The sequence below is a fragment of the Sus scrofa genome, chromosome 15 (genome assembly GCF_000003025.6).
Source record: "Sus scrofa isolate TJ Tabasco breed Duroc chromosome 15, Sscrofa11.1, whole genome shotgun sequence".
Taxonomy (NCBI): domain Eukaryota; kingdom Metazoa; phylum Chordata; class Mammalia; order Artiodactyla; family Suidae; genus Sus; species Sus scrofa.
In genome coordinates, this window is record NC_010457.5 from 88,485,080 (window position 1) to 88,504,042 (window position 18,963).

At 35.1% G+C, this 18,963-nt stretch overlaps 1 protein-coding gene across 5 annotated transcripts in view; it reads right to left on the reverse strand.

Moving 5' to 3' along the window:
* The window catches only part of NCKAP1 (NCK associated protein 1), a 102,557-nt gene that overhangs the window by 59,219 nt on the left and 24,375 nt on the right, over window positions 1-18,963 (reverse strand). For 2 of the 5 annotated variants that reach the window (XM_003359581.4, XM_003359582.4), the window contains 6 exons: window positions 5,871-5,963; window positions 5,620-5,676; window positions 4,772-4,914; window positions 4,597-4,687; window positions 1,526-1,663; window positions 684-732 (listed from right to left, as the gene is read on the reverse strand). In XM_003359581.4, coding sequence (XP_003359629.1) covers window positions 684-732; window positions 1,526-1,663; window positions 4,597-4,687; window positions 4,772-4,914; window positions 5,620-5,676; window positions 5,871-5,963 — 571 coding nt within the window. Of the gene's footprint in view, window positions 1-683; window positions 733-1,525; window positions 1,664-4,596; window positions 4,688-4,771; window positions 4,915-5,619; window positions 5,677-5,870; window positions 5,964-6,374; window positions 6,402-18,963 lie in introns of those variants that run through there. The other 3 variants (XM_021075813.1, XM_021075812.1, XM_021075814.1) reach the window with 2 other exon arrangements.

Below are 18,963 nucleotides of genomic sequence, written 5' to 3' on the forward strand. Positions count from 1 at the left end.
AGAGAAGAATCTAAAAAAATCATATTAAAAAAAAACTAGTCCATCCTTTACCAGTTTTAGAAACAGTATAATAAAGTCAACAAATAGTACCTAAATGTTAATAAACTAAGAAACAAACTATAAGAAACTAAAAAAATACAACCTGCTCAAAATTATTCCCTTCTGCCAGTGGACCTGGGGTTGGTAAAAAAAATTTTTATAGTAATTCTCATTTTGTATTGTATCTGTGTGTCTATTTCTCACATAGTTTGTGAATGTAGGAGCAAACTGGTAATTTTATCTCCCATGCATTTAACAACTGCCAAATACATGGGTTGTCTTTCGTATGTAATAAATTAAAACCAAAAATCTTAACTGAAATAAATGCGATATCAAAAAAAAAATCATTAAAAATAAAATGTTAGCCATGATGGCCGTTTTGAGAGGCAATATAATGTAGACCATGAGCCTTGGATTTAGCCTGGGTTCTTGCTTTGTCTAGCTGTGTGGACTAAGCTTTAATTCCACATCTATAAAAGAGTCTTATCTACCCAAATAGGCTCTATATAAGGACTGAATGCATGCAGAATGCATGTAGAAGGCTTTTCACAGTGCTTGGCACAGAAGTAATACATGTTACCTGTTATTTTTGTCTAAAACTTAAACCTGAGGGGGTAATCACAAAACTAACCAATTTTACTTACAGATAATCCATTTTTCCATAGCATCCAAAGAGAGATATTCACAAGGCATCTTAAAAAAAGAAAATACACATTTGTGGTTTAAAGAAATTCTAAAACAAAATTCCTCTGTGCCGAGTCACACTTCCTCCTCTTCCTCCTGAGAAGCTAACTACTCAATTCTTGGTCCAAATACCACCACAACATACATGAAAAGTTGGATACAAGTTTTATAATCTATATTTACACCTGCATTCCATAAAGGACAATGAAAGATCTGCCCCTTTCACTTTTACACATCCTGAAATTTCTCTTTAAATAACACTGTTGCTAAACTGTTTTCAATCTGACAGATGACAACTTCCAAATTTCCCAAGTCTACTGAAGTTTGCAGTATTCTAAAGGACAAAGTTTTAGTCAGTTTAGAAAAGATGTATGTAACTTGATGCTTACTATCTCACCCAAAACAGTAATTATGCGTGTTTATTCTCCATATGCATAACATCTAGGTTCATATATATATAGAGAAAAAAGATTGAAAAGAAATATAACAGAATGCAAGTTATTTTCTCTAGTTGGTGAGATTTGGAGGGACCTTTGTTTTCTTCTTCCAAATTTTCTACGATATAACAAAGTATATTTTTAAACTTTAAAAGAAAATATTCATACTACTAGCTGTATTAACTTAGCATCAGAATCTAGAAATAAAAAAACTAAGCAGTATGATTTAAATACTGAGGATTTTATAATAAACTTCACTGGTAGACTAGTACTAATTAGAAGAAAAATTACAACAGTACTGCTTAACTGATTTTTTTAAATCAACTTTACTATTTTCATTCAAAAAAGAAAATATAGAACCATACAGTGTCAGACTGTGCAGGGTTAAGCATTGTACTGGGTGCACTGATGAGACTCAATAATTGGGCATTTCTCCACTGGTCAGCTGAAAGATTCCTTCGAGGATACACCATCTGAAGAGAAATTAGTGCATCTGAAAGAGACTAAAATAGGAAAAAAAGAAGGCTGAGAAATAAAATGGGTTTTCTCTTCCATTTAAATTCCAGCGACAATCGCTGTTTCTAATTGTACCATCATAAAATAACAAAAGCCTAACTATAACTATGCTCCATCTAAGATCTGAGGTGAATTATCTTCCTTTGGGTTTTTTTTTTAAATTATTAGGCAAAAGATTAGTTCATAAAATCATGTTGCTTTATTAAAGGTGAAAATGTTTGGCAATTGAGATCTTTATTTCAAAAAGGGTAGCGAGCTTAGTGTCATCCTTTTGTGCATCATTTTCTACTCTAATAGCTCTCACTGAAAGAAAAAGACATTAGGGCTATATGACTAAGTGTTAACAGAGCTCAATGTTTCATATTTCTTCAAAGAATGGCTTCTAAAAATAACCCACTCTACCTTAATAAATAACTTCTATTTGTCATTTAGACTATTAATTACAGTTTTATCATCAAGGTATTTAATTTTTCACTCATCTGCTTCTTGTTTGCTTTTAACTATCCTTTGCTTACTCACCCCTACTTCCTAAATATTCTGTGAGTGGGTCTTTAATTTGGCTGCACATAAACTGCCAGATGAGTTTGTTCAGAAAAAGAGAATCCAGGGCTCTACCTGAACCTGAACCAGAACCTCTGGGAGTAAAATCCAGGAATGTTTTGATACCACATTCTACCAAGTGACTCTGAACAGCTTTTTAAAATTACACTAATTTTAATAAAACCTAGAGAATATATTATGGTCTTTCTATTAAAACTCTAAGATATTATAGAATCAGAAAAATCAAGATTGGGAAATAAATGGTCTAATCCAAATGGACAATTTTCTTCAAGTAATTATTAACAGTTCTAATATATGCTAATTTTTCACCACCTAAAGTGGGAAAAAAAAAATTTCAAGTGGCAAAATAAAAACAGGCCATATACAATTGGTAAGAAGTTAGAGATAGATCCAGAGAAAAAATAGCAAAGGAGTAGGGAAGAACATTTCAAGATGAGGAAAAAGCACTACCAAAATCTAAGACAGATGGTGAAGATAATAAGCTCAACACTTTGAGGAACACTGACACTTCCATCTACACTTTGAGGAACCCTGACACTTCCATCTACAATGTGGATTTATACTTCAAAATCGATGTCATCTACTAGCCTCTTCCAAAGTATTCAACTAACACTAAGATTCAACTAACTCTAAGACATTAAAACTCTATAAATTTGTAGGTACAATACAACTATGCAAAGAAATTAAACTGAAAATGCATCTTCAGAATTTTCATGGGAGTAAGAAAACCAGAGAAAAATTCTTGGTGTTAACTGTATGTCCAAAAAGCACAGATTCCCACAAAATACTGTATTATTAGAAAATCTAACTCCCATCATTCAAAGAGAACAGTGGAGCAAGTTTCTAACTTCCTGGGGTTTAGTTCTAGTTTTGCCACTATTACTGTCAGATGGCTTACTCTGTGTCACATCACTTCTCTAGACCTCAATTTCCTTATCTATAAATAATGAGGATACCTATAAAACTTCCTTCATGTGCTTAGTAGAGAAGCCATAATGGTAAAATTCTTTAGAACAAAAATGATTTCATTTAACGTATTACAAAAGACAGACATTCCAAATTACCACAAAACATAGAAAAATTTTCCTCTTAGGCTACATTATAATAACATAGATAAAATTTATCAAATACTACGTATCTAAACACTTTATCCCCCTTCTTCCTTTGCTGACACACCCACAGCAAATGGAAGTTACCGGGCCAGTGATCAAATGTGAGCTACACCTGCAGCATCGCCAGATCCTTAACCTGGTGTGCCAGGCTAGGTTGCAAACCTGTGCTGTCACAGAGACAATGCCAGATCTTTAACTCACTGTGCCACAGTAGGAATGCCTCAAAATCCTTTTTAAAAATGACTCATTTAGGAGTTCCCGTCGTGGCGCAGTGGTTAACGAATCCGACTAGGAACCATGAGGTTGCGGGTTCGGTCCCTGCCCTTGCTCAGTGGGTTAACGATCCGGTGTTGCCGTGAGCTGTGGTGTAGGTTGCAGACGCGGCTCGGATCCCGCATTGCTGTGGCTCTGGTGTAGGCCGGTGGCTACAGCTCCGATTCAACCCCTAGCCTGGGAATCTCCATATGCCGCGGGAGCGGCCCAAGAAATAGCAACAACAACAACAACAAAAAGACAAAAGACAAAAAAAAAAAAAAAAAAGGACTCATTTAATCTAACAGCCATATGAGGCAGGTACTATTATTACTCCATTTTTACAGATAAAAAATCTGAAGTATAGTGAAGCTGGTTGAGTAACATGCTAATTTCACACAGTAACTGGCATAATTGGGACTAGAACCCAGGCAGTCTCGTATGAAGATAGACATTCTCAAATACTAAACCTCACTACCTCTATGCCCTATTCTGAACTTAAAACCTATACTGAATTAATATATTCCTGAGACTCTTATTCACTATTTCAAATCTAATTAATGAGCTCTCCAGTTCACAATTAGATAAATCATGCAGAACTTTTTTTTCACATTATCATTATAATTTTCTTTCTTAGAAGCAGTTTATTACTCTATCCACCCTTAACCTATCTCATATGCCTATTGGAGCACATCTAAAAACCAGCTCTTGGGAGCTCCCGTCATGGCTCAGTGGTTAACGAACCCAACTAGTAACCATGAGGTTGTGGGCTCGATCCCTGGCCTCACTCGGTGGGTTAGAGATCCAGTGTTGCCAGTGTAGGTTGTGGACGCAGCTCGGATCCGGCTTGGATCCCATGTTGCTGTGGCTGTGACGAGGGCCAGCAGCTACAGCTCCAATTCGACTCCTAGCCAGGGAACCTCCATATTTCGCTGATTGGGCTCTAGAAAGACAAAAGACAAAAAAAATTAATAAAATTAAAAAACAGCTCTTACCTTACTATGGGGTACAAATTCTTCCATCATCTTCTTTAACGGATTTTCATAATCCACAATCATCTGACCAAGGCGTGGGTATTCTCGGTCACTTAAAACAAACATCAAATTTCACTGAGTTGTAAGCCATCAAATTAACTGAGAATTTCACACAGATTTTTATAATGCAGTATACCTTGCTCCATGAGTCATTTCATGAGCATAGTTGTATAATCCAATGATTGCCTTCCTTTCTTCAATCCGAGACAGCAGTATCATTAGTGTTGTATAGGTTATGATCAAATCTAAGTAGTTCTTTGTTAAATCAAAGTTTACAGTCTAGGGGAAAAAAATATTAAGTTCAACTCCTTCCTATTTCACAAACTTTTAAGCATATACACAAAAGTTTTCATGGCAGCTACTCAAAGCAAATAATTTTCTATAGATATTTATTTTATCCCAATTTCTGAAATTCTAATTTCTTTTCCCAAAAACATGCCTAAAATTTGGGAGTTACATATAACAGTTTTGTGTTTGTGACTCATAAGTTTATATGTGAAAAGGAGTTTGTGATTACTCTGTTCAAACTGCTAACAATTTAAAAGAATAAACAAAATGAAAATAATGAAAAACACAGAAGCAAATCTCACTAAGCAAGAAAAAAAAAGTATTATATTAATTAATTAATTAAATGGTTCTCCATCAAGTCAATGGAGACATTTTTCACCTTGACTTCCTATATCTAGAAATTGTCTTAAGAAAGATTTTATCAAGTATGCCTTTTATAAAGAAAAATATGTATAACCTCATAAAATTGGGCCAATTAAAAAAAAATGCTAAACAACTATTTCCCAATATGTACAAGGTTTGTACTCAATGACAATCAAATTTAACAAGAGATAACAGAGAAAACATTATAAATTATCTTAAAAAATACAAGCCAAATTAACATTATATACAATCATATAAATTTTCTCTAATGAAAAGAAAACATCTGATTGCCTTAGTTCTACCATTGGAAATTTTTCTAAAAGGAATACTTACAATATCAAAGAAGACTTGGCAAACATCAATAGTATTCAGCAATTCACAAACATGGTCCTGAAAATAAAAGTTTATTTTAGTCTTTTAACTATATAAATATTATTAAATTCAGAAAAAGAGACAAATATCTTTTAAATTTTTGTTCTAGAAGAATTCTAATTTTATTACCTACAAGTGACAGAGCAATTTATTCAATTAACAAATAGCAATGTATCTCTGAAATGTTAAATTTTGTATATTAAAATACATACCTTAAATTCCATAACATCCACAAATGTGAAGTAATATAATGCAAGATTTTTCAGAATCTCTGATTTTTCTTTCTGTAGTTGTGCAAGCTGTTGCTGTAAAAACAAAATTAGAATGCATTTTGTTTACTGAGAATAAAATTATTTAATTTTACTATAAACTATCTTTTTTATGATTGCTATATGGAAGCACAAGCTTTTAGAACAATATTTCTAGATGATTAAGGCTCTTTTAAAAAACCAAAATACTTCAGATAGCAACTGCTAGTAGTGATCGGCAACTGACAGTGTAAGGCTACAAAACAAATCAAAGCAGATTAGTACCAAACTGCACTACTATTAAGGAAAATTGGAAAATGTTAAGAAAAAATAATTATCAAATGAACTCTTAAAAAAACTAAAAACAACTCATGAGCATGATCACATTACTAGAAGTGGGAGAAAAAGAAGGTGAAAAACATGACTTACACTACAAAAAACAATATGCTTTATAAATTTGGAACTTACCAAAAAGAACATCCAGGCAAAGCCACGTTACGCATGCAAAATAAAATGTAGATACAAACATAAAATACAGTAACGGTTCCCTGACCAAATTCACAAAACACACTAATACATTAAAGAAAAGCGAAAACCACAACAACAAAAAAGAAATGAGAAAGAAGCAAAACTAGAGTTAAGACACTGGTAAACATATGAAGAGGGAAATGTGAATACAAAAGACAAATATTATTTCAATCAACTGCATTATTAAATTTATAAAAGTCTAAAGTTTTCCTTTTTACAACTATTAATGAAATTTCTGCAAGAACTCTGCCATATTTAATGCCACGTATCGTAAATTCACCACAAATCCAAAAACCATCTAAAACCTATCTGATACTCTGAGTGTAGTCTATAGAACAGCAACTTCCACATCATTTAGGAACTTGTTAGAACAGAATCTCAAGCTGACCTCAGACCTACCAAATCAGAATCTGCCCTTTAACAAGATACCAGGTGATCTGAGTATACATTAAATGTCTGAGAATAATCTATCTGGAACATGAGAAAACTATAAAATATGAGAAAGTGGTTCAAATTATCAAACTTGCCGTCAAGGCCCATACAGTTTTATGCATAATTGTATTGAACCATTACAAATCAGAAAATTTTAATAGTAAGCATAACATCAGCAGATTTTTAAAGACTATTTAAAACAACAAGCACAGCATTCTGGTAAACTCAACTATTATAAAGTACCCTAAATACTGCAGTTCCTGAGGACATTTAAAGGGTGTTTCTAAAAAACAAAAAAAAAAGTGTAAATGAAGTATCTCATTACTTCCATTGTGTGCTGGGAAAATTGAGGTATTTATTTAGAGTGAAATGTGTAACTGCTCTAGCTTTATTTATGGGACTAGTTGACTTTATTCTGAACAACATATGTTTTAAAACAATTCTCTGTTTATATGCACTGTTTTTTTGGTGGATTTTGTTTTTTGTTTTGTTTTGTTTTTTGCTTTTTAGGGCCACTCGTGTGGCATATGGAAGTTCCCAGGCCAGGGGTCAAATTGGGAGTTACAGCTGCTGGCCTAGGCCACAGCCACAGCAACACAGGATCTGAGCCGCATCTGCAACCTACACCACAGCTCACGACAATGCTGGAATGCTGGATCCTTAACCACTGAGATAGGCCAAGGATTGAACCCGTATCCTCATGGGTACTAGACAGATTCATTACTGTTGAGCCACAACATGAACTCCCCATATGCACATTTTTAAGCATTCCTACTCAAAACATGAAGCAGACACCTATTTAAAAATGATTTTAGGAGTTTCCGTGTGGCTCAGCAGTAATGAACCAACTAGGCAGAGTTCAATCCCTGCCTTCACTCAGTGAGTTAAAGGATACAACATTGCCATGAGCTGTGGTATAGGTTGCAGATGCAGCTTGGATCCCCGTTGCTGTGGTTGTGGTATAGGTTGGCGGCTACAGTTCAGATTTGAACCCTAGCCTGGGAACTTTCATATGCTGTGGGTGTGGCCCTAAGAAGACAATAAATAAATAAATAAATAAATAAATAAGATTCTATCTCCTCAGATTATACTACCTTTACCCTTGTTCAACAACATTAAACATATTACCCTTAATCCTGTTTCCTGCTTGTCAGTACTTTAAATATGAGTTTTAAAATATAATAAGTGAAAGTAAACTCAATAGGATATGAAGCAAAACTATAATCTGACTGCTACTGGGCTTAATTGTTAAAAATCCCTCCTTTCAATTTCAGTGTCCTAGTTTGGACAATAATACAATGTCCTATTATAGGTCTTAATGATCATTTATACAAACTCTTATTTTGCATAATAAGAAGCTAATACCCACAGAACTTAAAAGAATCTTCCCAGGAGTTCCCGTCGTGGCGCAGTGGTTAACGAATCCGACTAGGAACCATGAGGTTGCGGGTTCGGTCCCTGCCCTTGCTCAGTGGGTTAACGATCCGGCGTTGCCGTGAGCTGTGGTGTAGGTTGCAGACACGGCTTGGGTCCCGCATTGCTGTGGCTCTGGTGTAGGCCGGTGGCTACAGCTCCGATTCAACCCCTAGCCTGGGAACTTCCATATGCCGCTGGAGCGGCCCGAGAAATAGCAAAAAAAAAAAAAGACAAAAAAAAAAGACAAAAAAAAAAAATTTTCCCAAAGTTACGTAACTACTTAATATGACAGGGCCAGGATTAGAAATTTCGTATCTATACTCCTAATAAAATGTTCTTTCTACCATTCCACATGCCCACCAGCTTCCTTTTTAATAATAAAATTTTATTATGGTCTCAATTTCTCATTCAATTTTATTTCCCCCCAAATTATATGTAACTAGCCTCTACAATGACTAAAACAAATTTATTGAAATAATGGATGTCTGAATTCAAAATAATAACTCAGGGAGTTCCCGCTGTGGCAAAACGGGATCAGCGGCATCTTGGGAGAGGCTGGGATGCCGATTCGATCCCTGGCCTGGAACAGAGGGTTAAGGATCTGGCATTGCCGCAGCTGTGGCCTAGGTCACAAGTGCAGCTTGTATCTGATCCCTGGCCCAAGAACTCCATGTGCCACAGGAAGGCCGAAAAAGAAAAGAAAAAATTACTTAAGTTTTTAAAGGCCTTACGTAATTTGGACCTAATTTACCTTTTCAATCTAAATTTCCCCTTCATCTACTCACAGTAGCCAAGACACACTATTCAGTATTTTCTACACACCTCATATTTTCTTTACTGTTTCCACTCCAGAGATGTCCAAATTCCACCATTCACATAACCAAATCCCACTACTTCTGAACTAGTCAATTTACAAGGTACCCCATTTTCAAGAAACCATCCCTGCCCAATTAAACTTATTCCCTCAATGCAAATAATATCGCCCTTCCTCTAAATGTGTATAATTTCAAATAATATCCCTTTTTACCTCACAGCACAGCTATCTCCAACACTGAGACAGTATACCAAACTCAACTTTTTAATCTCCACAGACCATATCATACAGCTGTGCATATAAAGTATCCAATATAAACATCAGATGAATGATTATGAAAAATTTTAAAGACCTTTATATGCCAGTGTCAAATGACGTTTTAGTAGCTGATACTAGAGAGCCCACCTCTCTTTACAACAGTAAAGTCATGGCTAAATGACTTAACCGCTCAAAGTCTAATACCCTCATTATAAAAACTGGAGCTGATGTAGACACTTTAGTCAAAATAATGTACATGAGAAGTCTTAACAGTGCCTGGCACCCAGAAGCTGTTCATTTAAGTATTAGGTAAATAACAGAAGAGGCTCATAGACCACTTGTTCAAAATGAGCAAAAATAAAGCTATTTTAAATAATCCCAATATTACTCAGTACTTATACAAAGAGTTGATATTAACTCAGCATGCTGTCTTTGCCAAGCATGGTTCCAAATATCCTATAAGTATATCACGCAATCCTAAACATCTCTACAGACAGTTAAAATTACATTCTCTATTTATTGAAAGTAAATTCCATAAGCTCTGCTTGAAAGAGTTCAACTACTACAACAAAGAATAAAAGTGTCTATAACTCTTGGGCTTCAACTGCAAAAAATGCTACATTTTAGTTTTTAAAATAAAGGACAGCAGACACTACCAAGAAGTATTTAATTTAATTTTCTTTTTGGCTGCTCCTGAGGCATACAAAAGTTACCAGGCCAGGGATCAAACCTATGCCACAGTAGTTACCCAAGTCACAATAGTGACAATGTTGGCTCCTTAACCCACTGGGCCACCAGGGAACTCCAATTTAGGTTCAACATCTAGAACAAGTTTTTTTTTTTTTTTCTCCTCCAACATCTCATTGTATTATAGAAAATAAAAATAAGAAATGGTTTAAGAATACAGATAAGTAATAGATTATTTGATGTTATATGGAACATTAGAAATAAGTACAATTTTGAGAAGAAATGATTCTACTTGCTAACACTTTAAAAAAGCATATCATGGATACATAGGTTAACTATATTAGCAAAATATCTGTACAATGCTTTCACTAAAAGAAAGCTAACTCACAGATTTTCAACATAAAGGAACAGGACTACAGAACTTTACTCACCCATTTCAATTACTTCAATTATTCTTTCATCGTCAAAACTGCTTATATGTAATGAATAACTTTCTTGGTCTAAAGTATGTAACTATATTGTTCCTCTTAAAAAAAAAAAAGTACAAAAATTTGGCTCACAGAAAAGCTTTGTTCAATTTCTTAGGATGATATTCTAAACCAAGCTTTTAAAAACAAAAGTCCTCAGAGGCTATCAGCATAAACCTCTTTTAAGGAACTGTCCAGCCACCACCCTCATCAACAACTCTCATGTTGAATACCATAGTATAGTAGCCTCGAAACTGACCCCTGGACTTCTGCTCTTGCCTCTTCAGTCTTCTTCACATAGTAGCAGGAGAGTGGACATTTTAAGGTAACACACTACCCTGAAAAGATGATTTCAAGGAAGGTTACACAAGATGTTAACACTGGGTGAAGAGTATAGGTGAACTCTCTGTATTGTTTTTAAGTCTAATATTATTTCAAAATAAAAGGTTTTTTAAAAATTTCAGGGAGTTCGCTTGTGGTGCAGCAGGTTAAGGATCTGGCATTGTTGCTGCAGCCGCTCGGGTTGCCACCATGGGGAAGGTTCATTCCCTGGCCTAAGAATTTCTACATGCTGTAGGCACGGCCAAAATAAACAAACAAAAAACCATTCCAACAGTTTCCTACCACATTTAAAATAAAATACAAAGTCCTTTCCAATGCCTCAGAATAAAATCTAAACAGGACCCCTGTCTGTCTCTACAAGTTCATCTCTCTTCAATGCTCCTCCAGCCTCTCTCAGTAGTTGTTACAGAATAAGTATGTGGAGTTCATCAAATAAATTCACCACAGCTGGCCCACCTCAGAACCTCTTTCTCATGTCTGAGATGCTCTTCCCTATTTCTTCCCATAGCTCAATTCTTCACTTCACTTCTCTTCAGAGAAAACATTATTGAACACTTACATAAAACAGTCTCTTCACCCAACATTACTCTAACTCCTTATCCTGCTTTCTATTTCTTCCTACCACTTATCTCCAAATGAAAGTACATATTCATTTAATTGTTTATTGTCTAAGATCCCAACTTGAACTTAAATTTCACAGAGGCAAGGAGGTTTGTATCATTTCATGCTATATCTCTAGTGTCTAGAATACTAGCACACAGTAGATGTACTATAAATGAATAAATAAATGATCAAGTTTCTCAATAAAAGAGTCAAGGAATTCATTTTTAAACTGCACTGCTAATCATAAATGAATGTAGTATCAGGTTATCAATTAATGTCTCAAATGAGTTTATATATCCTAACATAGAGTGATGATTTAATAATCACCTGACTAAATCCCTGAAATTGTATAAAATATGTCATTATGTCCTTACAAGATAGGAAAGCAAAAAGAAATGAGAAACATCTAAAGACGACATATATCAAATATAAGTAAATCTCTAAAGATTATACAAAAATCGAAAATAACACAAAGATTAGTCATTTCAAAAAAGTTTCATGGAGTTTTGCCAGACTTTCCTTTTACCACATACAAATGATTCTACTAGCATTCAATATTTCAGAGATGCATAATTTTAGGGAAAAATTATCCTAACACTTGCCTAATAAATAAACACTACTGAGTATTTAAGATTTATTACCAAACTTAATCCTCACAACTACTTTTCAAGGTTCATTTTTAAAATTATACTAAAATATAACATGAAACATATCATTTTAGCCATATTTTATAAATATATAGTTCACACTTACAAATACATTTGCACTGTTATGCAACCATCATCTCCCTCCATCTCTAGAATTTTTTTCATCTTCCCAATCAAGGTATATTCTTATCCTCATTTTCCAGACACAGAAACAGACTAGAAAAGACAAGATGCTAATCCAGGTCAATCAGATTTCAAAGTTGAAAACACCTCTTCAAAATATTTCAAAATTCAAGTTGTTATACAATGACACAAAAGTAGTGTAGGGACAAGCAAAGCTAATGCTACTTTCTTTTCAGCAAATACTTGTATTTAATTACAGCTTCATCAGTCTCACAGACTGATGCTTCTAAGAATTCTAACTCAAAATCTTCATGTTATATATTAAAGTGATCTTTTTCAAGTTTATATTGCTGTCATCCATTTAAATTAATTGTGAAAAGTGAAGAGTTCTGTATTTTAGAGAAAAGAAAGGCAAAAAAAAATTAAAGGTTATACCCATGCCTCTTTGCAGTAGGACTTTACTGTTCCTCTCATCTATTTCCCAACCTTACAATCTCAGCTGGCCTTGTGACTTGCTTTGACCAATGGAAAACAGAAGTGATACTCTTAACTTACAAGGCCTTATAGCTTCCTATTTTGTTCTTTTTGCAACAGTGTCTTAAAAAGCCATGTGTGAGGAAACTTGAGATAGCATATCCCACAGAAAGAGAGGTTCAAAATCCTGCTATCCCAGCTGTTCCCATGCCTCAGCCACCCATCAGATGAACACAGCTATGACCGAAGGCTGGTGAGACCACAGAGGAACTGCCTAGTCAACTCTGGAATAAGAAATATATTGTTAAGTCCACTAAGATTTGGGGTGGTTGGTATGCAGCACTAGGTAACTGAACAAAGATTAATATAAAGTTCAGTGATAGAAATAAAAACAATTTCTATCTAACCACATGAGCATATTAACTTGTATCAAGAAAAATCTTGGAAGTTCAAGATTTCTGGTCAAAAATTAATGCAAACTGATGAAACTAACTTTATCGTTAGTACTAGAAAAGCACTAATTACACGTCTCAGTTTAATGTGGTCAACCAGGTCTAACATCTTGGTATAAAAAAATATTGAACTGTATTAATGATAATACGATAATATAATTTACCTCACATAATGGTACCATTTTCCATTATGAATAAAAATGTAATTGAAGCTAGTCTTTTCAAACTCAATTTTAATAATTCTTTAAAAAGTCTTTCTAATTTGTAATTGACTTGCTTTCACAACCTGCGTCTAGAGAAGTCAGGCTTTTTACTGATTAGATGTCATAACTGTAATAGATAATTAATTATACTAGGCTATTTACGTCAAGATGGCCTCAGGTGCTACTGACATGTGCAAGGTACCATGCCAACATTAAAGAGTTCTTGCCAAGCTATACATTTTACTTCTTAAAAGTTATTTCTCTTTCTATCAATTACCATTTGCTTCTGATACCTTTTAACATACAATGCATTAGAAAATATACATGTTAGTTTCACTCAGGTAAACTCAACAATCTTGGACACAGTGAGAACCAAAAAGCTTACTTCTAAATAAACTTCATTTCTGATTGCTCAAAATCATTTGTTTTTTTACACCTTTACTGAGGTAGAATGTACATACCATAAAATTTGCCCACTGTTAAATGAACAATTAAATAATTTTAATACATTTAGAGAGTTGTGCAACTACCAATCCTATGTAGTTTTAGAACATTTCCATTATTCCAAGTTCCCTTCTGCCTATTTACAGTTAGTCCCATTCTCACCCCCAGCCCTAATAACTACTGATCTTCTTTCTGCCTCAATAAATTTGCTCTTTCTAGACATTCCCTATAAAATGAAATCATATAATACATAAGCTTTCTATATCTGGCTTCTTTCATCTAGCCCAATGTTTCTGGAGTTCATCATACTGTAATATGTATTGATAGCTTGCTTCTTTTAATTACTGAATAGTATTCCATTAAATGGAAGTATCAGTTTAGCTTATTCATCAGTTGATGGACATTTGAATTATTTCCAGTTTTAAGCTATTAAAAACAATGCTGCTATAAACATATCTTTTTTTTTTTCAGTTTAGCTGTTGAAAATCATACTTCATTGTTTATTTTTTTTTATTTTATTTTTATTTTATTATTTTATTTTTTTGTCTTTTTGTTGTTGTTGTTGTTGTTGCTATTTCTTGGGCCACTCCCGAGGCATATGGAGGTTCCCAGGCTAGGGGTTGAATGGGAGCTGTAGCCACCGGCCTATGCCAGAGCCACAGCAACGCGGGATCCGAGCCGCGTCTGCAACCTACACCACAGCTCACGGCAACGCCGGATCGTTAACCCACTGAGCAAGGGCAGGGACCGAAGCTGCAACCTCATGGTTCCTAGTCGGATTCGTTAACCACTGCGCCACGACGGGAATTCCTAAACATATCTTTATGTGGACATGTACTTTCATTTTTCTTGGGAAGATTCCTAGGAGGGGAATTGCTTCTTTCCCAATTCTCAGATGTGATTCATAGAGGCATTGGATATGCTCTAGGTAAGAGAGACGTACCAAAATAATATATAATATTATTCATTTAGTCAACAAATATCACAACCTGATATTAATATATCGTCAGACACTGTGGGATGAGCTCAAGATAAAACTATGAATAAAATGCTGACCCTGGTGCTAAATGAGCATACAGTCTAGTGAGGAATATATATGCAGATATACAGGTAACTCACTTTTTATTAGATAATTACCTAGTTTTAGAATCTGGTTACGCCACAACTAACTTCAACATATTGATGAAAAACTACAATGATTAATTCTTTTTTTGTTTTTGTTTTTGTTTTGCTATTTCAGGGCAACACCCACGGCATATGGAGGTTCCCAGGCCAGGGGTCGAATAAGAGCTGTAGCTGCTGGCCTACGCCAAAGCCACAGCAACGCAGGATCTGAGCCATGTCCTCAACCTACATCACAGCTCATGGCAACACTGGATCCTTAACCCACTGAGCAAGGCCAGGGATCAAACCCGAGTCCTCAGAATGCTAATTGGGTTCATTAACCACTGAGCCACGATGGAAACTCCTACAATGATTAATATTCCCTTCAAGACAAAGACCCTCACCAACTGGTAATAACATCAAAGAGGTTTAAACAGATGCACACATGCACATGAATGCACATACACACACACACACACAATAGAAAGAGAATGATAACAAGAAAGGTCAGAGCTTCGAAAGGTGGAGACGATGATAAACAACATGGGGAAAATTAAAGGAGGACCTAAAACTGAGAGGGAACACAGAGATTATATTAACTGATTACATACTGACAGTGGTGACTCAACTAAATTGCCTCAATCAGCAGGCCTATAAAGAGGGATGAAGTTGATGCTTAAGCTATCTTGATTTCTTTGTGTCTTTTTTTTGGACATCTGCTCTTCTTGGGAGATTTGGAGACAAGGTGAAGTGGCATCAATGGGAGAATAATTCCCACTTGATATCTCTAATTCCCTCTTAATACCCTACATTTATCAATTCTTTGAACACAGAGGGAAATCATATCCATTCACACTACTATCTTTTTATTGTTATTCACCCTCTCATCTTCTGCTTCCCTTTTTATCCATCTTAAGATTAAATGGCCCATCATTATATTACTCCCTTGTCCACCTCTCCCTCTATCATAACTGCCTGAAAAAACCCACAATAGAAAGCCTATACTTAGGCTGACTCCATCTCAATGTGAATTCATGGTCATTAACCATAACTGAGTAGCAACTTATACTGTTGCCACCATCAATTCACTCTCCCACTGTCCTCAGTGACTCCTCTTCTCTCCATAATTCTTTAACTTGTCGGCTTAATGCTAGCATTAGCACTACACTTATATATACAATTGGCTACTCAACATCTCCACTCAGACTTCTAGTAGGTCTCTCAAGCTTAATATTTATCTAATATTGAGCTACTGAGTAACATCCCTTCTATATTCCCAAGTCAAATCTACTCCTCTCGCTTCCTCATCCCAATAAATCTTGATATTTGCTCAACCAAAATCCTTCAGCCTTAAATTTTTCACTGACTCATATACACCATACCCAATGCATCAGCAAGTAAATACTATCGGCTTTGTCTTCGAAAGATTCCAGAATCTGAACATTTCTCACTTCCACCACCCTAGTTCCAAGCTACTATCAGCTCCTATCTCTGTGACTGCAAATTTCCCTGTTTTTACCTCTGTTCCCCTCCAGCATTTTTCTCAACCCAGTAACCAGAGTGATCATAGATGTATCACTTCATTCTTTTACTACTCTTCTCCAATAACATTTCAACTCAAAGTAATTAGCCAAAGTCCTTACTATGCCTTGGAAAGCCCTGTATGATCTATTTATCCCTTCAATGATTGTCCTCATCTCCTACTATGATCTCCCTATCTCCCTCCCCAACCACTCTGGTCCACTCATACTGGCCTACCTTGAGTTCCTTGAAAAAACCAGGCATGCTCCCACCTCAGGCTTTGCCACTGCTGCTCCATCAGCACAGAAGACTACTCCCTACTCCCCTAGCACACCTCACTCCCTCCTATCTTTAAATATTTGCCCTACTCCCTCCTCCTCAATAAGGCTTTCCTCAGGTAGAGTAAATTAGTATCTCCCCACTATCACTCTTTTTTTTTTTTGGAATTCATATCTACTGGGTATTTTTTTTTTTTTCCTACATCTGTCTGGCAGAACATAAGCTCTACAAGGCTAGTAACTTGACTTGTTTATTTACTACTGGATTCCCTCTCCCAGAACAGGACTTGGCTAAAAGAAGGCATCCAGTAAATAAACAAATGACTGATGAGTAGAAAGGCCTATGGGAACACACACAAGCAACGCTTAACCTAATCTGAAAGAGTCAGAAAAAGCTTCTCTGGAATGGTGACATCTAAGGATAGAGCTGAAAGACAAGCAGAAGTTAGACTTGTAAAAGAATATGGAAGAGAGAGATTGCTCCAAAAAGTAAAAATGGCATAAATATAAGGCCCAGAGGCAAGAGAAGACATGGTCATTTGTGCCATGAAAGTATATAAATTCTTTCCCAAAATAAAATACTCCCTTAAAAAATAAAGCAATTAAAGCAATTAAATCTATTTCCCCATTTCCTATGTTCTATCCTACACAAGATATTGAGGACTAACAAAGTATACTATCTACACATTCTTGGTCAAATACCATTAGTGTACATATTTAAAATATTTTTAGCCAAGATGAATGCTAGGAAGAACAAAACAAAATAAGCATTTTGCAATACCCATTATTTACTCCCTTATAGTTTCTTTTGCTGTTTTCAATTTTGGATCTTGACAAATAACTTTTGATTTGACAAAAGATAAGAGTGAGTTGGCCATGAAAAACAGTAAGATACCATGTTAAAGGCACTCAAAGAGTACCAGTTTAAAAGTGGCTAAAGTCTCCTTCAAAGAAATGATCAAGAAAACAAAAACTAAACATCAATAGGTGATTAGGTATTGGTAATATCCTTTGCTATTATGAAGGAAATCATAACCACCATTACAGCCAAAGGGACTGGCTAACAACTGTTTGGAAAATAGCTGAAAAACTCTCACTAAAGGCAAACTATAACTTCAGGAAATCTGAAGAAAATGGATAAATGATTTCAGCTGGCAGGAATGCATCTCCTTGGGGACTATACTATGAAGCCCTACTACATGCTCACTGGCTATCTCACTTGCAGAAAAACCAAAAGCATCCTTGAGCTGAAAAGGTTATGATGATAACTTAGCATGATTGGAACATATAGTGTACAAGATTCACAAAATAATGTGATCTTAAAAGACATATGTTTTTGACTCACAGAAGCACTCTTGGGAATATGACAAAAGCTGATAAATACATTCATACACAAACTCTGTACACAATTTCAGGAGATTCCCAAACTATGAAACTCTGCCAAAAGCTCAGATGAAAACCATTCTACTTGGGACAATAAAGAGAATTACATTCCAGGATGAGAGCTATGCAACAGGCTTAAAAAAAACTATCCAGAAGGAAGTTAGAAGACAGAGGGTTATAGGAGAGTGAGCGCCAGAAAAAAAGGAAAGCTTATAGAAAGATGGTATGATTGTTAGACTGGCAAAATTCTGAAATTCTATAAAGGCACATAACTAATTCAACAAAGTCATAATATACCTATATAACAAATTTAACTGCGAAACAATTCTGGAAGAGAGAATCCATCTCATTTTAATAACATATATTATATAGGTAAATACGAATGAATACACATAATATAAATATATTATTTGGACTTCTAAGAAAGTCCACAGTGTGATAATGGAGAGAAGCAATGTAAACCAAACATTCAGGTATTTACTAGTTTTTAATTTTTAGACTCAGCATATAATTCAATCTCAGAACACTTCATGACTACAGAACTAAAGGAAAGCATTAACAATTTTGACAACATAAAACTATAAATGACCAAGGATAAGAGTAAGAATATAGAGAGCTATACTATTAAAGTTTAAAAAGGAAGTAATCAATGACCCCAAAATATTAACAACAGCAACAACAAAAACTATCAAACATCAGGAAGAGGGGAGAGGATAAATGAGGGACAAGAAACTTAATGAGCTAAATCATTGCATTTTGTAGAAAAGAGTTAACAGATCTTGTCTAAAGTTTGCAAATGAATATATAATAGCATAAGCATATTCCTTATAGTTCTGAAAGTACCCTCTAGATATACCAAAAGCAGAAGTTCCCTTGAGAAA